Genomic DNA, 25,896 nt, shown 5'->3' on the forward strand with positions numbered 1-25,896 from the left:
GCATAAATTCGATAATAAGTTTTAATATCAGTGGCTTCAATTCTCCAATCAAAAGACAGTCTGAATGAATCAAAAAACAAAATCCATCTGCCTCTTTTAATGAAATCACCTACACTGAAACTAGAAGTAGCACAGTGATTTCCCAGCTGGCTCCACCTCCCTCTTCTGTTATACAGCTGCCTCGCTTGCTTCCTAAAATGACGCCTTTATCATTTTGATCTTTGGAAACCACCGTGACTCCATTTGGTTTCCCAAGTCCTCCAGTTTCTCACGGACACCGTACCTGTATTCCAGTTAAGAGTAAATATTAGACTGACATGTATCTCCAAGGCCTGGATCACTTCATTTCCTGAGCCCGAAATAACCTCTCTCCTCCATGAAGCCTTCTTTAGCTTCTAACTTTCCCTCCATTCTCCCGATGCCAAGTGTATTCTTATTCTAACAGTCCAGCACAGCTGTTGTGTCATGTAAGGCTTTCCCCTCCTAGCTCATAAATTGCTTGAGAGTTAGTAACAGAGTCATAAACTCCTTTTGTATCTCCAGTTCCCTTCCTTGTTAGTGCAAGGTAAAGATTTGTTACGTGTCAGCCATATATATACATGATGAGCTATTAACCCTCCCCCCAACTGGAATTTACTGCAGTAAACAGTGAACACCTATGCTGAGACAACCATGAATGGGGACCCAGTGTAATCACAAGACTAAAGTAAAAGAGATTTTCATGGGAGGCTGAACAAAGGGAGTTTTGAAGGACAAGCCTGTTTGAGCCGGTCTTAGATGGATTCAATATCATTTCAGCAGACTGAAAAGGAATGGGGATGGAATAGGCAGGATTCCACACAAAGCAGCTGGCTTTTGTAAAGAAACAGAGCCATCAAAGTACAGCCATTCCTCTCTAGCTACAGAAAATTGGTTTCAGAACTCCTCTCCAAGATATCAAATTCTTTATATAAAATGACGTTCAGTACATGCATGCAGCCTACAAACATCTTTCTCAATCCACTTTCAATCTCCTCTAGATTGTTTGTGATATTTAATACTATGTAAATGCTATAAAATTGTTATACTAAATTGTTTAGGTAATAACGAGAAGTACATTTCTACCATTTCATCACCATAGATCTGATGTTTTTCAAACATTTTTGGTGTGTAGTTGGCTGAATTGGCAGATACAACACTCATAGATACAAAGAGCCCACGTGATGTGGCCTCTTTGAGGTTTAACAAATTTGTGGGAGTAATAGTGGGCATATGTCTGTTCTGCTCCAAAAACACCAGCCACAGAACACTCTCAACACATTACCAGCCTTCTGCTGCCTGATAAGTTCTAGCAGCCCCAGAACTAGATGGGAAAATAAACAAATCAGACCCCCTTAGGTTATTCCTGGCATGCCCCGAATTCTGTCTGGCGTCTCGCTTGTCGCATCTACAGGCTTGATTTATTCCAGATATCCCATTCTTTGGACTGAAGCGTCATAGTGAAGTCACAAGATTATGGAAAGATCCTTGGACTTGGAGTTCCACTAAACAGGAGTTCGAATGCCAACTTTAAAAATAGTGTTTAGTGTATGACTTAAGGGCTGACCAGTTTGTGTCGGATAACCAACAGACTCAGCAGGTTATATTTATATAAATTATGCATATATATATATATATATGTAACAGTAATAAGGGAAAAGAGACCAATTAGAGAGAGAGAGAGTGGGGAAGCATGGGAGGGGTTGGAGAAAAAAAAGAGAAGGGGGAGGTGATGTGATTGTATTTTAATTAAAATGTTAAAAGACAAGTGAAAAATTTTAATTAATTAATTTTGTGGTGCTGAGGCTTGAACCTAGAACCTCACTAGTGCGAAGCATGTGTTGTACCACTGAGATACAGTCTCATCCCTTCTAATACATTTTCTTTTGAGACACAGCTCACTAAGTTTTCCAGTCTGGCCTTGAACTTACTCTGTAGTTGGCACAGGCTTTGAATTTGCAATCCTCCCGGGCTGTCTTCCGGAGCTAGGATTACAGCTCAACTCAAGTGTCACCTTTAAAGTATTTTGTTTATTCATTCTGATGCTTTATTTGTTTTTCTTTTGAACATCTTTACATCTGCAAAATAACTGTAAGTGCTGTGTCAAAATGAATTACCCACAGGCAAATACCGTGTTCACCTTTACTCACGGTGTTTATTTCCTTTGTTGAACTACTTCCTGTTCTTTCATCTGTTTTGCTTGATTTACTGGCTGCATCTTTCATTGGCCCTGACTTTCTGTACATTTACTAAGGAAACATTTTATAATCCAAACATTGACCCAAACGACTGCTTCAGGGGCTCTTTAATATGAGGTAGCTCAGCTTAGCTGGGCTGTTCCCTGTCAGTGGGTTACAGGAAAGAGTTTGTAAGGTCCCCATGGGGAAACTGAGGCATTTTCCAGCTACTCCTTTGTTGGATATTCTCTTGTGTCATTACTTTGTTCTAATGAATTCTCAGCATAAGTACATACATCTGAAACTATGAACACAGAATGCATTCCAAAGCCAAACATAAATTATTTTTTGACTTCCTATACTTTTCTTTCCATGATTTGTATGGTTAATGCAGTTGCTGGAACTGGGTGTTTTAAATGACGTTCAGAATGAAACATATAACCACAGGGAAAGAAGGAAGGAAAGGATTCTGTGACCGTACAAGTTCTTTGGCTTTCCTTCAGAAGTATCCACCATGAGTCCTCCAGGTGTTTAATTTTTGTTGTCGTTCTTTTTTTTTTTTTAAAAAAAAATAATGTATTTAACTTTATTTTATGTGTGTTAGTAGGAAGGTGTCAGATCCCCTGGAACTGGGACTACAGACAATTGTGAGCTGCCATGTTGGTGCTGGGAATTGAACCCAGGTTCACTGGAAGAACAACCACTGCTCTTAAATGCTGAGCCATCTCTCCAGCCCCATCTATCTGCCTGTCTTCCTTCCTTCCTTCCTTCCTTCCTTCCTTCCTTCCTTCCTTCCTTCCTTCCTTCCTTCCTTCCTTCCTTCCTTCTTTCTTTCTTCTTCCTTCCTTCCTTCCTTCCTTCCTTCCTTCCTTCCTTCCTTCCTTCCTTCCTTCCTTCCTTCCTTCCTTCCTTCCTTCCTTTCTTTCTTTCTTTCTTTCTTTCTTTCTTTCTTTCTTTCTTTCTTTCTTCTTTCTTTCTATTTTGTTGCTGAGTCTCATGTATCTCATACTGGTCTTGAACTCTGTATCCTCCTGCCTATTTTTCCCAAATGCTGGAATTAATGACCTGTGATACCATGTTTGACTTCATTTAATAAATTTAAATCGAATGAGAAGTTGAGTTACTTTGTTAGCCTGTCTTTTTTTTTTCTTATCAGCTAAAACAGAATTCGTTTCTAGTTGAGAATTTAGAAATCTAGAAAACCCTACTAATTGAGATTGAGGGTGTTTTTGTTGGTTCATTGAAAACACCAAATTCTGCAATCAAACAGCCATTAACTATAAATACTGATGACCTTGAATTTAAAAGGAACATTGGTGTTGGGGTGGGAAGGATTATGCTTTCTTGGGATTTTATAATTTGTTTGTAGATTAATATTTTTCCTACTGTTTTGTTTTTGTTTTTTATTCTTGTTGAGTTTAAAGTGTCAACCAAAGTGTAATGTAGCTTTCTTAGGAAGTAGGAATGGGGCTTGCAGAAGAAGTAAATAGGATCTATAGATACAGATTTGATATCTTTTGTCAAAAATGTTTGAGAGTAATAGAACATGGTTGTATATGCCTATGTTCTCACTACTTATGAGACTGAGGAATGATAATTACAGGTTCAAAACCAGTCTGGGCTATATAGTGGGAACTCTGTCTCAAAAACAGCAACATAAAAACAGAAATGCTTGGGACCAGAAGTTTCAGATTTTGAAATATTTGTGTATGTAGTATGATGTCTTTGAGCTACGACTCAAGTCTAAATATGATGCTAATTGGTAGTCTATGTGGATTTTACATAGTACAGAGTACCATATTTTAGTACACCTCAGTTTGACTGCAACATATCAGAGGAGACCTGATGTGGGATTCCCCTGTCTGGACTCTTGTTGGCACTCAAAATGTTTCATAGTTTGAAACATTTTCCATGTAAAAGTTTTGGATCAGTAATAGTCAATGTGCAGGGCATTTCCTTAAAGCATGAACTCAGGTAGATGAAATTCAGGCTGAGAAACATCTTTTATCTGAGATAGATGGGAGCTGAGATCTAGTTTAAAGTACAAGGGTTGTTTATTTTCTGTTTGGAAAGTTTGTTGTTTCTGGAGGAAACCTGTGCATGTAGCTGACCTAGGTTAGTGGATCCAGCCCAAGTGATGTGAGAAGGTATGTGGGGTGTTGGAGTCTATACATAGATACATGTAACAACAATTAATGAAAAAAGAGGCCATGAAGTTGAAGAAGAGGGACGTGGAGTCAGTATGAAGAAGTTCCTACTGAACGAACAAATTTTGGGAAATTTGAACATGAGAATGACAGCAATGGATTATGATATATTGATTAAACAAGTATTCCACTTACATACAAATACATAATGATTAAGTTAAATACTTTTAAAGAAAGAGTTCATTAGTACCAAAATATCACATCAGAAAATAATCACTGTTACAAACAGACATTCTGTTGTTGTGCCTCTTAGCAGAGGCCTAATCCCAGTACTTACAAAGTAGAGGTAAGAAGGTCAGGAGTTCAAGGTTATCTTCAGCCACATAGTAAGTGTGAGACTAGCTTGAGCTAAGACCTTGTATCATAAAAAGTGAGAGATTGCCTACAAAACAATTATGATCTATAATCTTCAAAACTTTCAAGATCATGAACCTCAAGAAAGGGCTAAAGAAGCCCATCACACAAGGGTACTCTTCTGTCAATTTTTGATAAGTTTATAGATTTTTAAACATTTTGGAGACAGTCTTTACCCCAGGCTTGCCTAGAAATCATGGCAACTGTGCCCCATACTCCCAAATGTTGAAATTATGTGTACGAACCCGTTCATTTTGGTTATTTTCCCTAATTTTGGAACCCTCTAAAAGTTAGTTGAAAAACTACAAAAATAGGAAAGAATTAGCAATTCATGAAGAACAGAGCAAATACAGAAAAACACAGCTGTTAGAGAAAAGCCATAGCTGGGTATGTCTATAGCTCAGTCACAGCAAGTGTGAGGTTCTGAATCCCACCCCTGGCGTTACACCCCCCCCCCAAATACTGATGGAGTCGAAGATTGAATACCATATTTCCGGAAAGGGGGTGTATTCTAGAGGAACAGAACTGATAGAATGAATAATACGAATTAAAAGGGGATTTATTAGGTTGGCTTATGGGATAGAGTCTAGATAGTCTGACAATGGCTGTCTCACATCTGACAGGCTGAGACTCTGGTGTTTGCTCAACCCAGGAAGCTAAGCTGGGTATCTCAGCCCTCCCAGTATGGCACTGAAGGTCTGGAGGACTCCTGGAGAGCTCCTGGTCTTTGGTCTGTGTTGGGTAGCTGAGGAAGATGGGTCCAGTATCAGCGAAGGAATGGAGCAGTTGCAGCATCAGAATAGATGAACTTGCCAGCCACAGTGAAGGCAAACAGGCAAAAAGCCAAGTTTCTTTCATCCACATCCTTATGTGGGCTGCTACCAGAAGGTGCCACCCACATTTAGGATGATCAAGAAAATTCCTCACAGAAATGCTCAGAGGCTTGCCTGTTAGTTGATTCCAGATCCGGATCAAATTGACACCCAAGATTAACGATGATTAACGATGCAATGACAGTGTGGTTTGTAAGTGGAAGGCATGGTTTAAGCCATCACCCTTGATGGTCGCTCTGGTATATATCCTTGTTTTTAAATTTCTTTTTAGATTTTTATACCTTATTTTATCTGTATCAGTGCTTTGTTTGCATGTATGTACACGTACCACATACGTGCTTGGTTCTCACACGGGTGAGAAGAAGGCATTGGCTCCCCTGAAACTGGAGCATTAGATGGCTGAGAACTACCATGTAGGCGCTGGAAACCTAGCTGGGGTCCTCTGCAAGCACAAGTGGTTTTAACCCCGTAGCCCTCTGTCTAGCCCCAACTGCTGTGTATTCTGTGTGTGTGCCTAGGGGCCTGTCTGCCGTTAATTAAATAGTAAGATGTTTATAATGCATAGTGTGGCGAGTGCTTTGAGAAATAATAAGCCTTGAAAGTGAAATAAGCCCTGAAGGTGGCAATTTTTACCATGCAGTTATGTGTACTTACCACAATGAAAAAGAAAAATTTGTCGGGGGCCAGTTGTTCATTGTGTTTGTCTTTCTACACAGGAGCCATGGATAACAGAGGCTTTCAGCAGGGGAGTTTTAGTAGCTTCCAGAGCAGCTCCAGCGATGAAGACTTGATGGACATCCCAGGGACTGCTATGGATTTCACCATGAGAGATGATGTACCTCCTTTAGATCGAGAAATAGAAGGTATCACTATTGCTAGTTTTGAAAATATTTGTAATTTGTATACAGTAGACACACAGCCTTGCAACTTGTAATACATTGTTGTTCCTTCCCAACGCCACTGACAGGATGTTGAAGTGTCTTGACCCGTAGAGAAACTCCTTCTTGCTGTCCCTTTGCTTTTAGACCTCTGTCCTCCCTAGTCCTTGATATCACTGATATTTTCTCCGTCCTAGCAGGTTTTGGTTTTCCTTTGAGGATATCACATTAATGGGATTTAAACTGTGTTATTCTATGTGTGGAGGTATGGAGAGGGTGGGACATGCATGGACCATGATCTGCATGTAGAGGACAGAGGAGAATGTAAGAAATCAGTTCTTTTCTTACACCGTGTAGGTTGTATGGCTAGAGCAAGTGCCCTTTCCCACTCGGTTATTTTACTAGCCTTCTGACCTCTGTCTTTTGGAGATTGATTTTTTTTTTTTTTTGGTGTTTCAATACAGGGTTTCTCTGTAGCTTTGGTGCCTGTCCTGGAACTAGCTCTTGTAGACCAGGCTGGCCTCAAACTCACAGAGATCCGCCTGCCTCTGCCTCCCGAGTGCTGGGATTAAAGGTGTGCACCACCACCACCCGGCTGAGACTGAATTTTTTATTTTTACTCAGCTCAGTGCCTTGGAGATTTATTATTTCCTTGCTGAATAAATACCCAGGAGTGGGAGCCTTGAGTCATGGGGTAAATGTGTGTTTGACTTTAAAAGAAAGTGCCAAAACGCTGTTCAAAGTGCCTGTGAAATTTTGTGTCTTAGCTACCTCTATATGAGTGTTCTTTGTGTTCTGCATCTTTGGGAGCTCTTGCTGTTATCAACAATTTTTATTTTAACTTTCCTAACAGGTATGTACCATCATTTCATGATTTTAGTTTTATTTCCTTCCTGTCTAATGAGGTTTAACATCCTCTCCTGTCCTTATTTGCCAGGCTCATCTGTCCTCTTTCGTGAAGTAGGTGCTCAAATATTACCCACTTTTTATAATCGTATTTTTCATTAACAGGAAATCATCTGGAAAGTTAAGTACTATCTCACTGGTTATTTGGTTAGCTATTTACAATATCATTTCTGTGGCTGTGTACAGTGCCATGGCACAGTTGTGCTGTAACCAAGCTTCTATGGATACACATTTTAGTTTAGTGTAATTTGGCTATTACACGTAGTGCTGCAGTGAGCCATTATGTAGTGTCTCTCTGTGTGTGTCTTAGTTACTCATCTGTTGCTATGACAAAACGCCATGATTAATGCAACTTACCAAAGAACTGTTGAATTGGCCTACAATTTCAGAAAGTTGGAGTCCATGATGGTGGAGAAAAAGACATGATATTGGCAACAGCTGTGGGCTCTCATCTTGATCCACAAGTAGGAGGCAGAAAGAGACAGAGACAGAGAAAGACAAACTCAGTGAGAAATAGAGACACACAAAAAGAGATGCACAGAGACAGACAGGGAATTGGGAGTGGTTTTGAAACCTTGAAGCCCACCTCCTGTGACACACCTCCTCCAACAAGGCCACATGGCCTAATCCTTTCCAGTAAACCCCACAAATTGGGGCCAAGCATTCAAACATGTGAGTCTGTGGGGGCCATTCTTATGCAAACCACCAGTGCATATGTGTATGTGTTAAGCATATGAGAGCATTTTTATAGCATGTCTGTATGAGACTGTTTTTCTTCCACCACATTGGCGTAGAATACCATAGTTTTTTTTAATATTTATTCATTTACTTATTTATTATGCATACAATATTCTGTCTGTGTGTATGCCTACAGGCCAGAGGAGGGCACTAGACCCCATTACAGATGGTTGTGAGCCACCATGTTGTTGCTGGGAATTGAACTCAGGACCTTTGGAAGAGCAGGCAATGCTCTTAACCTCTGAGCCATCTCTCCAGCCCCCGAATACCATAGTTTTTTATCTTTACATTTTGATCAGCTGAATAATTTCTATTATTACTTTTTCTTTTTTTCTTTTATTTTTTTGAGACAGGGTCTCAATATGCTGCTCTGGTTGGGGTGGAACTTACTACGTACACCAGGTTGACCTTGAACTCACAGAGATCTGCCTTCTGAGTGACAGAATTCAAGGTGTTCACCACCACCTCTGGCATCTATTATCTCAGATTTCAGGGTTTTCTGTTTTCTTTCTTTTTTCTTTTGTTTGTTTTTGTTTTTCAAGACAGGGTTTCTCTGTGTACCTGTGGCTGTCCTGGAACTCCTCTGTGGTCCAGGCTGGCCTTGAACTCACAGAGATCCACCCGCCTCTGCCTCTCAAATTTCAGTTTTAACTAATAAATTTGAACATAGTTTTTTGTATTTACTGAACAATTCGTCTTATTTTCCTGAAGGTTTCCTCTTCACAGGTTTTTGTTTCTCTAATGAACTAATTATCTTTTTTATTTGAGTCCTTCAGGTATTACTATTTTTTTGTGTGATGTTACTTAAATATGTTTTTTCATTTCTGTCTTCTTTCTTTTCCTTCCCTCCTCCTCTCCCTTCCCCTTCTTTCCTTCTTACTGTTTGAGACAGAGTCTCACTCTTTAGCCGAGGGAAGCCTGGAACTTACCGTGTAATGCATGCTGACCTCTAACTTGTGGCAATCATCTTGCCACGGCCTACCCAGTATTTATCACACCCGTGAGCAGCTGTGTCCAACTGCTTTGTCTTTTTAACTCCTTTATTTTGCAGGTTTGCCTTTAATTTATGATGTAGCTAAGACTGACCTTGAATTAGTGACCTTCCTGCTTTTGTATCTCCAGTGCTAGGGTTATAATAGGTGTGTGCCATCACAGCCACCCTAATTTTTTTTAATCTGCAAGAATTGTTTTATTAGTCTTTTCTGTTGACATCTATGTTTCTCATTGTACTTAGAAGGAACCAAGGCCTATGAGTATGATGCTAACCATGACAACATAGTGAGATCCTATCTTAAAGAAACTCTGTCTTATTTTTATTGTATGATTATTTGTGCTATAATCCTGTGAGTGCTATATCTCTTACAAGAAGAATCATTTTATGTCTATGTGTCTGTGTAAAGGATTAGATTTCACAAAAATAGGTACATTTGAGCAGGTAGTATGTGATATCGTTTCTGCAGAGACTTGAACAAATGCCCACTTGCCCCAGATAGGGAGCCCATGATAGCTGCCACCAAAGTCTAACTTGGTGGACCAATGAGTTGTGTTGGTTTACAGTGAGTACGGGGTCGCTTACAGGAGTAGAGTGAGTCAGTGACAACTGTGGCACTAAAGCCTCCCCCAAGGTGGGTCCGCTTACGAAAACTGGAGCTCACTGCCAATTTGCAGACAGCTCAACGGATTGGGAGTGGCCTTTTCGGCAGCTCAGTTGGTCTGAGCTTCTTTCAGGCAGCTTGGCTGGCCTCAACCTCTTCTTGGCAACTGGACCACCTTTCCCCTCTTCTAGGTGACTTGACTGGTCTTTGCTTCTTCTGAGTGACTTTCCTGGTCCCGCCTCTTCTAGGTGGTTTGAGTGTCTTCTGTTTCTTCTGCCAAGGCAGTTTGACTGGTCTGACCCTCTTCTAGGTAGATCAGTTTGTCTGAGAGTATCTCTAAGAGTCCCTACACCTGCTTTGTGCTTGGGGAGGGAGAGCCCTAGTATGTCTGGTCAGTTTTGGGGACATCCTCGAATCTCTTGAGTTGTTTACTTCCTGAGTAAAGGAGCTTCCCTGCAGGATAGAATGTTTCTCCTCCCGTTAGAACAGTGGTCTTCAATGTGTGGGTTGACCCTTTCACAGGGGTCACAGATCAGATACCATGCATATCAGATATTTACATTATGGTTCATAACAACAGCAAAATTGCAGTTATGAAGTAGCAATGAAAACATTTTATGGTTGGGGTCAGCATGACATGAAGAACTGTACTTAAATGGTCGCAGCATTAGGAAGGTTGAGAACCACTGCTTTAGAACATGCTGTTGCTTCACTTCCCCATAAGTCTCCTATGTCTTAACAAACTTCCCTCCAAAGTGGAAAGTTTTAATCTTGGAAGGAAAACTGCTACACAACAGCAGATCTTGAGTAATTAATTAATTGGTAGGAAGAAAAAAGTTCCAAGCAGAAAGACTACTTTTGTAGAGGTATCAACAGGCGTACTGTACAGAGAGATGGCAAGATAGAGAGGAGCCAGAATAGGTAAGTCACATCCTTGGGTGATGTGTTGCTTATTTTTATTGCCATAATCTGGATTATTGACACAATCTAGAGCCACTTGGGAAGGGAAAACCTCGAGTGAAGAATTGCCTGATCAGATGGCCTGTGACCATGCTTGTGAAAAATTCTCTTGATTAATGATTGATGGGAGAGAGCCTATCCCACTGTGGGTGGCACTTTTCCAATATAAGAAAGCTAGCTTAAAATAAGAAGGTGAACCCAAAGAAAAACATATAGGCATCCTCTTGAATATAACCTTCATCAGGCGATGAAAGGAGACAGAGACAGAGACCCACATTGGAGCACCGGACTACAACCCCAAGGTCCAAATCAGGAGCAGAAGGAGAGAGAGCACGAGCAAGGAACTCAGGACCGCGAGGGGTGCACCCCCACACTGAGACAATGGGGATGTTCTATCGGGAACTCACCAAGGCCAGCTGGCCTGGGTCTGAAAAAGCATGGGATAAAACCGGACTCGCTGAACATAGCGGACAGTGAGGACTACTGAGAACTCAAGAACAATGGCAATGGGTTTTGATCCTACTTCACGTACTGGCTTTGTGGGAGCCTAGGCAGTTTGGATGCTCACCTTACTAGACCTGGATGGAGGTGGGTGGTCCTTGGACTTCCCACAGGGCAGGGAACCCTGATTGCTCTTTGAGCTGATGAGGGGGGGGGGGGACTTGATTGGGGGAGGGGGAGGGATATGGGAGGAGGCAGAAATCTTTCATAAATAAATAAATAAAAGAAAAAATAAATAAATAAAATAGGTGATAGGATAGCAAAAACAAACAAACAAACAAACAAACAAAAAAAGAAAGCTAGCTTAGAGAGAGGGGTAGAGGGAGGAGGCCAGAAGAGGGCATTGGATTCCCTGGAACTCGAGTTATGTATATGGTTAAGAGCCACCATGTGGGTGCCAGGAATTGAACCTGGATCTTCTGCAAGAACAAGTGTTCCTCTTTCTTTTAGATTTATTAATTATATATACAATGTTTTGCCTGCATGGTCACCTTCACATCAGATGAGGGCACCAGATTCCATTACAGATGGTTGTGAGCCACCATGTGGGCACTGGGAATTGAACTCAGGTCCTCTGGAAGAGCAGCCTGTGCTCTTAACCACCGAGCCATCTCTCCAGCCCCAGAACAAGTGTTCTTAACCACTGAGCCATCTCTACAGACAGAGGTAGAGTTTTTAAAAATGTATTATTTTGTTTTATTTTGTTAATAAAGAGTCTCAAATAGCCAAAAGCTGGTCTTGAGCTCACCTTGTAGCTGAGGCATGTGCCAAGATGCCTGGCAATTTAAAGCCATTTCAATCCTCAGTTCACTAATAGAATCCACAGATATAGAACGTGTGGATGTAGAAATCCCATATAATACCTATTACATAGATAATTACCCATTATGATAGGTAATGGGATAGATGAAAGTGGAGAATGACAGTCTGTGTGCTGGTGGTACTCAGGGTTGCACCTCAGGCCTCACACGTGCTGAACAAACATGCTACCACCAGGCTTCAGGCCACCCCCCCTTTTAGTTTTTATTTTTAGGGAGTAATATATGCCTGTAGTCCTACCACTCTGGAGGCTACACGGCAGGAAAGTCAAGAGTTCAAGGTCAGCCTTGGAATTACACTTTAGTTAGTCAGATGGGCATAGAGATCCTCCTAACTGTGATCCCAGCACTTGGGAAGTTGAGCCAGGAGGATCACCAGTTCAGTGTCAGCATGAGCTACACAGGAAGACCCTGTTTCAAAATACCAAGAACAGCACAATAAATACAAAATAAAATATGTCAAGGATAGAGGAATGGCATAATGGTTACGCGCACTTGCTGCTCTTGCAGAGGATCTGGGTTCGGTTCTCAGCACCAGTGTGTAGGCTCCCAACCATCTGTAATGGCAGTTCTAGAGATTCTGATGCCCTCTGTGGCCTTTGTTGGCATCAGACATATATGCAGGCTAAAGACCCATACACATGGAAAGATAATACCCCAAAACACTTCTAAGGAATGAGAGGAAAGGACCCTGAGGACATGCCTCAGTAGCAGTGAACATAGCAATATGAAAAAGGGGTTCAAGCATGGTGATGCATGTCTGTAATCCCAGCACTCCAGGGCCAGAGACAGGAGGATTACCACAAATTTAAGGCTAGCCTAGTTTACATAGTGAGTTCTAGGTCCAAGAATGAGACCCTGTCTAAAATAACCAATGTCCCTTCCTCCAAAAAGGATAATGTAGAATTTTTTTTTTTTAAAAAAAAGCAGTCCTCCACCACTTTTCAATAGACTCTTAGAAGTATTATTTCTTGTAGTTAAGATATGTCCAAAAGGCTTCTTTATATGAGCCACATGCAGAAATTAGTTCACTTATCTATATTCTGTAGCAATGCATTTTTCATGCTTTGCTTTTGAAGTTTTCTTTCCTTATTTAATGTCTTCACACAGGTTTTCCTAGTGAAATAATAAAAGAAAAGGCCAGAAAATCATTGAAATATGGTGCGTAAAATACTATAATTTAGTTGTGAGCCTAGCCTTTAACGGCTGAGCCATCCCTCCAGGCCAAAATACTATATTTTATACTAGGAATGATAACATGTACTTAAAAGAAGCTAAGTTCTGTGGAACTTACAAAGTTAAAGTGGTTCTTGTTTTCTAGATGGCTGTATCGGAATTGATTTGTGAAGAATGGATAAATCAGTTATACATGGCAAAGCTAAATGTATCTGAGATATAGTCTGTAAATTAGAAAAAAGTAAGCACGCAGGAGGAGGGAAGGAGAAAGTGAGTTTGAATTACAGGCAAACATGCAGAGCTGTTCTCACCTTCCTGGGCAAGGCCAGCACTGCGCTCGTGTGTGCTTTCGTTTATTCATCCACCCATCAGTCTTTATGGAGTGCTCGCCCACGTAGGACCCTCGCACTGCACTGTCTGCCTTCTGGAGTTCTAAGCCTCCCAGGATGGGGTATGTGGGTGGAGGGTGGCAGTTGGAGCCGTAGTGGGCACAGCAGGTATTAGGCAGGATATCTAGCTGGCAGTCTAGATGGCTGTGTACACTTTATGATCTTATCTTGTAGCCAGACTGCCAACAAATGATTTAAAAGCAGAGGAATGATATGATCAGATTTGAGTTTTGGAAAATTGACAGTGCAGAGGACAAATTGGGGGCAAATATGGGGATGGTAAAAAACTTTACTGCCTTCAAATTCTGGGCAAAAGATCAGAAGGCTTGAATAAAGACATAAGGAACCAAGAGGAAGGGATAGTGGGTTCCAAGGAGACTGTGTGAGGGAAATTATAAAGAACAGTGAGGTACTAGGGACAAACTCAGGGGTAACTTCAAAGCGTAGACTGGTTATGGAGTAGACTCTGTTCTCCCATGCCACCTACTGAGTCTCACTGTTCTTTTCGAATGTGTCAGAGCAGGAAATAATAATCATAATAAGCAGATGTGATGGAATGAGAAACATAACAAGACTTGAAACCGCCGAGTAGACTATAAAGCAGTTCTGTTAAAATGTGAAGAATTCATGGTTGCCCTTCAAGGAGAAATGTAACAAACCTCGGACTCTAGCTCCTGATGAGAGCCCCCATCATCACCTCAGAATCAGGGCCCAGAATCCCAGCACTCGAGGCAGACAGGAGAAGAGTGGATTCTAGCCTTCATGGGAAGACTGTCCGATAAAGCAACCCTCAGCTAGGCTTCTCCCCAAGCCGTCTGCCATGAGCAAACGTGTGGGATTCTCCTATACACTTAGCTTGAGAAAATTGGTGGCTCTTGCAGCTTTGGGGAGCCGGGGGTGGGGGGAGGCCTGAATTAAAACTACCAAAGGGCCACAAATCACATCAGCTTTAAATAAGAATAAACAACTGTTGTTTTGGTTTGGTAGTTTTCCTACAGGGTCGCACGTTGTAGCCCAGCTAACCTAGTACTTAGTATGTGGTGTAGGCAGCCCTCAAACTCAGGGCAGCCCCCTTACCTTATCTTCCCAAGTGCTGCATTATAGGTAGAAGCTGCCAAGCTAGGTGCGTAGCATGATATCCTCAGGCCTAAAGCTTCCTTTTCTTTACTTCATAGGAAAATGGGCAGATTTCAGAATTCATATCTGTTAACGTTTCACCCATATAAACTTTATTCAAGTTTGTATTTGCTTCAGCTTTACTTAGTGTGACTTCATGTCTCATCCAGATTATCGTATTACAGAGAGGCATCTTGTCTCCTTAGGCTCCTCTTAGTTGTGATGTATGCTTATGTTTCTGATGTTCCCAGTGACTTTAGCAGTGAGAGGCCTTAAGTCCCGCCTCCTTGAGAGTGCTGGACTTGGGTGTTTTATCTACTCTCTCCCCAACATGTATCTTTCTATCATTTGTATTGTTTTATATTTTGGGTTCTATTCTACTCCACTTAATTTTGTTGCCTGAATTGTTCCAGTTTTGTCATCGTGTTGACAGTGTTTTCCCTGCCATTGTGGGTTTGTTTTTAGTACTCTCTCATTTTTTTGATGCTAATCTGCTCTGTTATTACTTTGCTGTTCTAGTACCAAGGCAGGAAATGTATGTTAACCATTTCTCAAGAGTCCTACTTTCCTTTCACTCTCGAACTGATTTAGAAATGAAGATTGGGCACTAGCTATGCCCGTTTCTACAAAGACAGTACTATTTTTTGAGATAGGATTTTATGTATGCTGGCATCATACTCGCTGTGTAGCTGCAGATGGCCTTGATCTACTGATCCTCCTTCTAAAAACTGAGATTATAGGAATGCGCTACTGTACCTAGCATTCTGCCAAGGTCAACTGAATGCATAATGTGTCTGCTGCCATAAAATAAATGTGTGTGTGCGCACGCGTCGTCATCTTTATCTACATTAAGCTGAGCATGAGATCATACTGATTGATGTCTTTGTTTTTTTTAAATCCATTACCACCTGGATCATTTTAGCTTTCCTCTTTTGCTTGCCTTCTACTCTGACAGTGAGAAAGCCACCCCGCATTATCTGTTATTTACTACTGACTCTTCTTTTCCAGCGTGCATGCGTAGTGCTTTCAGACTTGTTAACAAGGACCCACCATGATGAGCAACTGTAAGAGCTAGCAGGTCTATGCAGCGGCCCTTTTGTCTTTGCCCATAGAGGTCGTGTGCATTTCTCCAATTACTTAGGGTGGAATCTTCCTCCCTTACCCCATCGGTGATGCTTTTTTCATAAACTTGTGATACAAATAGGTTCTCTTGTTACTCACTTCATTCCATCCTGGGGTCCTCAAGCATTGAAATGATTCTTAGAAATTGTGCATAGTAAGCTGCATACATAATCCTGTGAGCTGAAAGCACGCACACTGGTATTTCCTCACTATTATGCTGCCATGGAGAATCCTTTCACTGCCTAAAACCCTGTATTTAAAGAAAAAGAAGCAAAAAGGTTCACTAGAGCTGGCGAGATATCTCAGTGGATAAGGGTGCTTGTTCCACAGCTTGAAGATTTGAGTTTCATTTCCAGGTCACATGTGGTAGAGAGAGAGAGACCCAGTGTTCCTCTGACAGCTATATGTACACAAAACACATAAATACACACAATAAAAAATAAAAAAATTCTTTAAATGTGGATAGCTCAGTCCTTTCTTTTAAAGGACAATAATCCATTCTCTACATAAATCCCTTTATAAAATCAATTCAGCTACTAATAAACATCTTGATTGCTTCCAGTTTTGTTTTGTTTTGTTTTTTTGTTTTTGCAGTAGGGAAGAAGGTGCTGTGGATATCTCTGTGTAGATGCTTTCTTTTGTGGGAGTGGGGAGGGAAGGGCTTATTTTAGTCATACTTCTATGTAACAGTTTATCACCAAAAACAGCAAGAGCAGGAACTTAATTAGGGACAGACCCTGGAGGAAGGGGCGGATGCAAGAAGAGTACTCTGTGAACGAGCACTGGCTTGTTCTTCCTGGCTTGCTCCGTCTACTTTCTTATAGAACCCAGGACCAGCATCCCAGGGGTACCACCAACAATGGACTGGATCCTCCCTATCAATTACGAATTAAGAAAATGTCCTACAGGCCTGCTTATAGCTCCATCATTTTTTAATAATACAATAAAATATAATAAGATAAAGCAAAAAATAACACATTAAAATTATACAAGATAAACAAACTGAGAAAAGAGCCCAAGAGAAGGCATAAGAAACAGACCCACTATTCCACACACTCAGGAATCCCATAAAAACACACCAGTGGAAACCATAACATATACACAGAGGACCTGATGCAGGCCCATACAGGCCCTGTGCGTGCTGCCGCTTCAGTCTCTGAGTTCATATGAGCTTTGCTCATGTTTATTTAGAGGACCTTGTTTTCTTGACATCTTCCATCCCCTCTGGCTCTTAAACTCTTTTTGCCTCCTCTTCCACAGGGGTCTCTGAGTTCTAAGGGGAGGGAGTTTATAAAGATATCCTATTTACCAGGCGATGGTGGCGCACGCCTTTAATCCCAGCACTCGGGAGGCAGAGGCAGGTGGATCTCTGTGAGTTCGAGACCAGCCTGGTCTACAGAGCTAGTTCCAGGACAGGAACCAAAGCCACAGAGAAACCCTGTCTCGAAAAACAAAACAAAACAAACAAAAAAAAGAGATCCTATTTAAGACTGTTTCGAGGTCTCCCACTCTCCACATGATGTGTGGCTCTGGGTCTCTGTATTTGCTCCCATCTGCTGCAGGAGGAAGCTTCTCTGACCATGGCTGGGTAAGGCACTGATGTGTGAGTGCAGCAGAATGCCATGAGGAGTTTTTTGATCAGTAGTATTCGGTTTTACCCTCCATCTCTATCTAGTCTCATGTTATTATTGGTCACCTAATCAGTGTCAGTATTGCTTGCATCTTGTGGCGTGGGCCTTCAGCCAAACCAGATTTTGGTTGGTGACTCCCACAAGTTTGTTCCACCACTGCCCAAGCGTATCTTGCAGATAGGACCCCATTGGAGATCAAAGGTTTTGTGGTTGGGTTGGTATTTGTTTGTCTTTTGATCGTGCGCAGAATGTACTGAAGACATTGGAACATGGGGTGAAGGCTCTATGTAGGCATCAGCTCGACTTCTCCATCTTCAATGAGTTTATGTAGGTGTTGTCCTCAGCAATGGGAACTTGCTGTCATTTTCCTGGAGCACAGTCTATTGTCTTGACAGCAGCCTGGATTGTTTGAAGATTTGTCTGGGACCCACTTTGGCCAGCAACTTAATTAGATGTAACCCAATACTAAACCTAGAAGCTTCATTTGGTGAGGAGAAATGGCCAGTTGGGACTCAATCTTCCTAGTTATTAGGCAATTTCATTTAGATTATCTTTATATATATATTTAGGACACGTCTACTGTATTAGGTTTCAAAACTACCCTTCAAATGTATCTTAATTTTAGCTATTTTTCCCCATATTACTTCTCTAGTCTTCCTGTTCCCCCTTCCCACTTGATTTTCCCATTCCAGCCCACCATAAATCCATAATTATTTATTCTGTTTTCCTTTCCTAATAATATCTATCTCCCTTAGTCCCATACTCTATACCTAATCTCTGATTTTATGGATTGTAGATTGGGTGTCATTGATTTAGCAGCTATTCTCCACATATAAGTGAAAACATACTATATTTGTCTTTCTGGCTCTGTGACACCTCAGCCAGAATGATTTTCTACTTCCATCCATTTGCCTGCAAGTTTCATGATAATCTTGTTTGTTTGTTTTTTGTTTTTCGAGACAGGGTTTCTCTGTAGCTTTGGAGCCTGTCTTGGAACTAGCTCTTGTAGACCAGGCTGGCCTCGAACTCACAGAGATCCGAGTGCTGCGATTAAAGGCATGTGCCGCCACCGCCTGGCTCCACGTTTTCTTTATCCATTCTACTGTTGAGGGCCGTCTAGGTTGTTTCAATCTCTGGCTACTATAAATAGACAAGCAATGAACACAGCTGAGCAGGTGTCCCTGAGGTGGGATGAAGCATCCTTTGGATATGTGTCCATGAGTAGTATAGCTAGATTTTGAGCTAGATTGATTACCATTTTCCTGAAAAACCACCACACTGCTTTCCAGAGTGGCTGTGTGTGTTTTCACTGTCACCAGCAATATCCTGGCCATCATGACCTATTACTTGTGTTATTGTTCTTAGCCATTCTGACAGGTATAGAATCTCAAAGTTGTTTTGATTTGCATTTCCCTGATGGCTATGGATGTTGACTATTTCTTTAAGTCTTTCTCGGCCATTTGAGATTCTTGTGTTGTAAATTCTCTGTTTAAATCTATACCCCATTTTTAAATTGGATTTTTTGATATCTAGTTTCTTGAGTTCTTCATACATTTGGATATTAGTCCCCTATTGGATATGAAATTGGTTAAAAAAATATGTTGACTTTTCTGTAGGCTGCCGTTTTATCCTATTGACAGTGTACTTTGCCTTACAGAAGCTTTTCAGTTTCATGAGGTCCACTTATTGATTGTTGATCTTAGCTCCAGTGCTATCAGTGTTCTGTTCAGGAAGTTGTCTTGTGTGCCATTGAGTTCAAGGCTATTTCCCACTTTCTCTTCTATTAAGTTCAGTGTATCCGGATTTATGTTGCTGTCTTTGATCCACTTGGACTTGAGTTTTGTGCAGAGTGATAAGTGTGGTCTATTTGCGTTCTTCTACACGAAGCCATCTAGTTTGACGAGCACCATTAGTTGAAGATGCTATCTGTTTTTCCAGGGTGTATTTCTGCTTCTTTATCAAAAAAATCAGGTCTCTGTAGGTGTAAGGATATATCTGGGTCTTCAATTTGATTCCATTGATCAAGATGTCTGTTTTTGTACCAATTCCATGCTGTTTTTATTAATATAATTTTGTATTTCAACTTGAAATCTGGAATGGTGACACCTAGATATTCTGGTTTTGTGAGTGTTTGTTTCCATATGAAGTTGAGAATTGTATTTTCAAGATTTTTTTTAAAAAATGTGTTGGAATTTTGATAGGAACTGCATTAAATTTGCTGATTGCTTTTAGTAGGATACTCTGGTATCTGTGTCTCTTAGAGTCCGTAGCACATCTGACCTTCTGGCTGTTAGGGTCTCCACTGATCAGTCAGGTGAAATTCTAGTAGGTCTGTCTTTCTATGTTGCTTGGTCTTTTTCCCTTGCAACTTTTAATATTCTTTCTTTGTTCTGTATGTTTAGTGTATTGATTAAAGGCTAAGGGAACTTTTCTGGTCCAGTCTATTTGGTGTTCTATGTGCTTCTTATACTTTGATAGGCATCTCCTTCTTTAGGTTAGAGAAATTTTCTTCTGTGATTTTGTTGAAAATGTTTTCTGGTTGTTTTGAAGTGTATTTCTTCTTCCTCTATGCCTATTATTCTTAGGCTTGGTCTTTTCATAGTGTCCCAGATTTTTTGGATGCTTTGTTCCAGGAGTTTTTAGATTTAACATTTTCTTTTACCAAGGTATCCACTTCTATTGTGTCTGCAATGCCTCAGATTGTCTCATCTATCCGTGTATTCTGTTCTTGAAGATTGCCTCCGTGGTTCCTGTCCTAGTTCTTAAGTTTTTCATTTTCAGAATTCCCTTAGTTTGGGTTTTCTTTGTTGGTTCTATTTGCGCTTTCAGGTCTTGAGTGGTTTTACTCATTTCCTTCCATTCTATGTGTTTTCATAGGTTTCTTTAGGGGATTTATTCATTTCCTTTAACTGTGTCCATTTCTTTAAGGGCTTTATTGCTTTCCTCTTTAAAGACTTCTACCATATTCATAAAGTCTGTTTTAGGTCTTTTTCTTATATTCCAGCATAGCTTTGTTATGGTTGCTGGGCTCTAGTGGAGACATACTGTCTTGGCTGTTATTGATTGTGTTTTATGCTGGAGTCTAGGCTTCTGGGATTTTGAAGATTGTAATTCTAGGTGCTGATATTTGTCTTGTCTTTGTTGGGTGGGTATTTTGTTTTTGGGTTTCTGGTTCTGTTAGAGGGTTGTGTCTGTGTATTGTCTGCAGGAAAATCTTCTGGTGCCCTGATAGTTGTGGATCCTCAGGGTTCTGGGTGAAGTGTGGTTCTGGGTATTGAGACCTGAGCCTTATGAGTGGGGATAGGCTACAGGGGTAGGGGATCTTCACAAAGAGGAGAAAGGCAGAGTCTTCCACCAGGGTCTTCTTAGTCCCCTGGGAATGGGGGGGGGGGGGAGAGTGAGGCTGTTCTACAGCAAGTCTGCTCCAGAGCTGGGGCTGAGAGAGAGGGGAAGCTGCAGTTAGCCTGTTACTTGCTTCCCGGTTTGGAGTGGCCTGTGGGTTCCCAGGGACTGTCTGCTGGAGTTGGAGACTGGGACAGAGGAATGAGTTGGGGAATGGAAGTTTGAAGGGAAAGAACTGTGTGGGTCACTAGAGATGGGTGAAAGATGGGTAGGGAGGCTGCAGAGCAGGAGATGAGACTTGGGGATTAATTTGGAGCAGAGGGAGAGGTGAAGATCTACAATTAGACAACCTGCTTCTCTGCCCAGTCTGCTCTCTCTCTCTCTCTCTCTCTCTCTCTCTCTCTCTCTCTCTCTCTCTCTCTCTCTCTCTCTCTCTCTGTGTGTGTGTGTGTGTGTGTGTGTGTGTGTCTGCGTGTTTGCTGGAGTTGGGGGAGGGAGGCAATGAGGACATAGAAATAGGTGGGAGGAGGGAGGGAAATAGCAGTGGGAGTCACTAGAGATTTGATTGGAAGAGACTGCTGCAGGTACAGCAGAGCTGGGGTGAGGCTGGGAGCTTGGATCTGGAGGAACAGACGGAGAGGTGAAGATCTGCCATCAGCCCACAGCTTCCCTGGCCGGAGGAGACTGTGGTTTAGCTGGGAATGGCTACTGGTACTGGGGGCTGGGATTAAGCAATGGTTTGTGGAGAGGGAGGTTAGGAGCAGAAGATCTGAGGAATCCACAGGAGATGGGGGCTGGGCTAAAGGGACTCTTGAGCAGGTGTTCTGCTGCAGGAGCTGAGGAAGAGGCTGGGGGTTTGGGTTTGGAAGGACAGAATGCGAGCTGAAGGCCTGCCTTAGCCTACCCGCTTCCTTACTAGAGTGCACTGTTGAGATTTTCCTTGCAGTTTTTTTTTACTTTTTATTGTTTTATGCCATTTTAATAGTTGATTGTTTTACATGCTCACACATACACACACCTAATATATAATTCCATAATTTCACTGTGTTAGGATTTATGGCGAAGTAGCTGGGCATTAAGTCATATTTATTATTTGGGGTAACTAGGCGTCTTGGGTCAAATTCCTATAGTGACTTTTGTTTTCTTCTCGATTCTGAGTTTGCCTTCACCTAGCTGCCTTAGAAATGATGTGTCTTGCAACTCTTTCACCTATAATTTACTCTTAGGGTACCAGAGCCCTGTAGGTGTAGGTGCTAAAGTATGAGGGATCAGATGTATTGCAATCAAGGCTAATTCTTAGTGTTTTACTGGGACTGAGTCTTGTGGCTGTGACCTTCACTAGCTCTCGGAGTTGTTCTCCCGCCTTCTCTCTGCCCTTTAGCCTTCACTATCTACTTCCTTGAAGCCCTGGCCCTGCTGTTCGCCTGTTCCCCTCAGGGGAATTTGGAAATCGAGATGGGGGCTGGAATGGGAGGAATGCCCTTCCCTCAACCAGGAATAAGGCTCAGCTGAAGTATTTTCCCTCGGAGCACATTGTTGGTTGTGAAGAAATCTCTGGGTATATTTCACAAGGATTCTTCATCCTCTCCCCTAGTCGACGTCAGGACATTTTTCTAGGATCTTCAGTGTGAGAGTCTGAGGTTTCTGGAAGTAGAGCTTTTGGTGTAGGACTCCGGAGCTGTCCGCACAGCTCCGGCGGTTCATTTGCATTGCCATTTGAGCATTCCCACCTGTCGGTGGTGGTGGTGTTCCTATGGCTCTAACCCGCTTTATTCCAGGTAAGCAGATCTCAGCTGGGAGTCTTTGGCTAAGCCGTCCCTTCAGACTTGGGGGTGGCGGTTTCTTCTGGAGCCTCAATTCTCTGATGGGTCTAGAAAAAGAATCTAGTCGTTCTCAGCCCCGTATTGCCAAGCCTTTTCTTATTCTGAGGGTAAGAATGGGAATTTCTAAACTGTTTACTTGGGAAAACTGAATTGGAAAGTTCTATATTTATTGTTATTTTATTAAATTTAGGTTTTTTAAGACCAGGTCTCACTCTATAGCTGAGGTTAGCCACAGATTCACTATGTATATCTTAGTCTGCCTTGGAACTCATGGAGCCCTCGTGCCTTAATCTCTGGGGTACTTGAAATATAGGAACAAGACATTACTCCTAGCTAATTTTTTTTCAGTCCAAGGGATTGAAGTTGAACCTTTAGCATGCTGTGCAGACCCTCTACCCTCCATTAACCTCCGGCCTCCCATGTATTTACACACAGTGAATCTATTGCAGCGATGCTTTGCTAGTACCTTACCTTGTTCAATTTCTGTCAAACAGTAAAGGAAAGGGGTTTGTAATTTGTAAAGGGGCATGGACGGTATATTTCTGGGGCAGAGATCAAGTAGGTTCTCCAAATGTATACCCTGTTACCATGTAGCCATTTAACCATATGCTCGAAATGCTGCCCAGACTAGGGTGTTCTAATGGTCATTAGTGAGCTTTTCCAGAGATTGGTAGTGTTAATTTACTTATTTGCCAGAGGAATACCTTCAGATAACTATGCAATCAAAATACTATTTTGAATTTTTGAAAGATCAGGTCCTCTCAAGTAATTCTCAGTATAGTGTGAATGATCAAACTAAAACGTGGCTAAAATAATAGAACGAGAAGCTTTAGGGCACCTAAAATTAAAATTGTAAGAGGCAGAGGCAGTGGATAACCGCAGTGCAACAGTGTGTCTTGGACAGAGCAGGAAAGCTACATATGTGAACTCACAGTGGTTATGACAACATACACAAGACCTAGGCAGACAAAATCCCGGCGTGGAGCTGAGAGCTGGGCCTAAAATCTCACCCTTAATCATGGGGACCTTATCAACTGTCAGCTGCCAGAAGATGGACAGTTTTCTCTAAGAATATAGCCCCCGGTAAGCTGACCACGCTCCAGCAGAAAACCACACATCCAAGGACATTTGAGCAGCACAAGGGAGGGTATACTGGGGCTCCGTCGATGGAGGGAAGAAAGGGAAGGTAGAAACGAAACAGTTATCATCTTAAAAAATAAAAGGATACAAAATTGGGGGTGGTGAATATGATTAAAACATGTAGGAAACTCTTAAGGAACAAATTTATGTGCGTGTTTGTGTGTATGTGTGTTATAAAAATAATATAAATACCTGCTTTTTTCAGAGATGGCAGATCTGTAAAAGCCATCAAGATTAATGCACTTGCCAAGGTTATAAGGCTAATGCTGTGTGGAGCTACAATTACAGTTTATACCTTCTCAGTGCTGGTCCCTCCATCACAAAGGCCTTCTCATTGACTAAGCCACCTTCCTGTGAAGGCTGTACTTCAAGAAGCTATCTCCTGATCTGTCTGTAAATACTCCTCTGCTTTCCTTCTCTATGCCTTGTCTCTATTCTTCTGTGTTTCCAGTTTTCTTTTTTTTTTTTTTTTTTTTTTGCTTGTTTGTTTGAGACAGGGTTTTTCTGTGTAGCCCTGGCTATCAAGGAATTCATTCTGTAGACCAGGCTGGCCTTGAAATCAGAGATCCCTCTGCTTCCACCTCCTGGACAGGATTAAAGGTATGTGCCACCACTGCCTGACTCCTATCTTTCTTTTTAAAACCATTCATGTGGGCTCTGGAGAAATAGCTAGTTGTAGATAGAGCACTTGCCTAGTGTGTTCAAGGCCCTGTTTTTCCTTCCCAGAACTTAAAATACATAAATTAATATGATATATAATCAATGAAAATAAAAACTTTTCAGTATCATGCGGAAGTTTCCCTCTTCTTACTCCAGATCTAGCTGCTAGCAGGGGTTAAATATGACCCTCCTCAGTTCAGTTATTTCAGTCTCTAGTCATTCCCATAGACTGATTGTCTCCGTCTCTCTGATTTTTAAGACAGGGTCTTAAACCTAAATTTGTGGCAGACCTCCTGCCTCAGTCTCCCAAGTGCTGGGATTCCAGGTATGCACCATCATTCCCGACTCTCTATTTCTCAACTCTCCCTGTGGCAATAGGGGCCAAATGCAGGGCTCTGAGCACACCAGGCACTCACCCACATCCCTAGACCAGACGTGGAATCTAAAAAGAAACGCGCACTCTCATTTTTCTGAGACAAGGTATTTTGTGTAGCCTAGGCTAGCCTTAAATTCATGATAATCCTCCTGCATCAGTCTTCCAAGTGCTGGGACTGAGGGCCAGAGGTATGACACTGAGACCCATGACCTACTTAGGACTTTCAGATGAGTTTATTTGTATAGCATATCTGAGGAACATTTGTGTCTCAGAGCACATGAATCCCATAGGACTGGACACTTTCATCCTTCCAGATTTGTACTGTTCTAGACAGTACCGCAGTAACCTATATACTGCTATGCACAAGTAGAGCTGGCTTTAAGGTTTTCAGATGAGTTATCTATGTGACTTTTTGTCTTGTTTTGTTTGCTTATGTTTTGTTTTTTAGGTAGGGCCTCATGTAGCCCAGGCTGGTATGAAACTTGCTATATAGCCTAGGCTGGCCTTAAACTCCTTATCCTTCTGCTGCTTTCTCTTAAATGCTAGGATGGCAGGAGAATGCCACCGTGATCAGCTTTTTTTTTGTGTCTGTTTTTGTGGTACTTGGGATTGGACCCAGGGTCTTGTATATACTCGCCTAAGTGCTCTGACACTGACTGGTACCCCAGCTATGGTGTTTAAGACTGATTTTTCTAGACATGATGTCACATTCGATCTGTGGCTCTCGGAAGGGTCTCCTCACTGGGATTCTCTCTCTTGAGGTTTTTTTTCCCATCATAGAATTTGTTAGCAATCTCTTATCCCTGCCTTTTTTATTTTTTGAATATTGATAGGGTCAACCAAGTATAGTCTTAGTTATCAGTTATTAGGCAGAGTCATACTACCCAGAGAAGCACATGGTTTGTAGTATATATTTCAGGGCAATTTCTCCTTATTCATTACTTTACCTGTCCTTATGTCAGCCCCATGAATGTGTACCTTTGGTAATGAAGGAATAGAGAACCAGTAGAGGAACAGGGTGCTGTTTGTAATAGGCCTAGCGAAGCGGGCCTGCAATTTCAAGCACCCGAGGATGCTGATGCAGGGCTATTGCACATTCAAGAGCTGCTGGTGCTAACGAAAGGGGTTTAGAGTCA

General features: G+C 41.7%; 1 protein-coding gene across 1 annotated transcript in view; it reads left to right on the forward strand.

Annotated features, from left to right (window-relative positions):
* Positions 1-25,896, forward strand: part of Clcn5 (chloride voltage-gated channel 5) — a 171,514-nt gene that overhangs the window by 102,073 nt on the left and 43,545 nt on the right. Inside the window, exon 3 of the mRNA XM_041646154.1 lies at positions 6,306-6,452. Within this exon, the coding sequence (XP_041502088.1) occupies positions 6,306-6,452 (147 nt within the window). The remainder of the gene's footprint in view (positions 1-6,305; positions 6,453-25,896) is intronic.

The sequence above is a fragment of the Microtus oregoni genome, unplaced genomic scaffold (genome assembly GCF_018167655.1).
Source record: "Microtus oregoni isolate MIOR12 unplaced genomic scaffold, Mior012 000121F_001, whole genome shotgun sequence".
Taxonomy (NCBI): Eukaryota; Metazoa; Chordata; class Mammalia; order Rodentia; family Cricetidae; genus Microtus; species Microtus oregoni.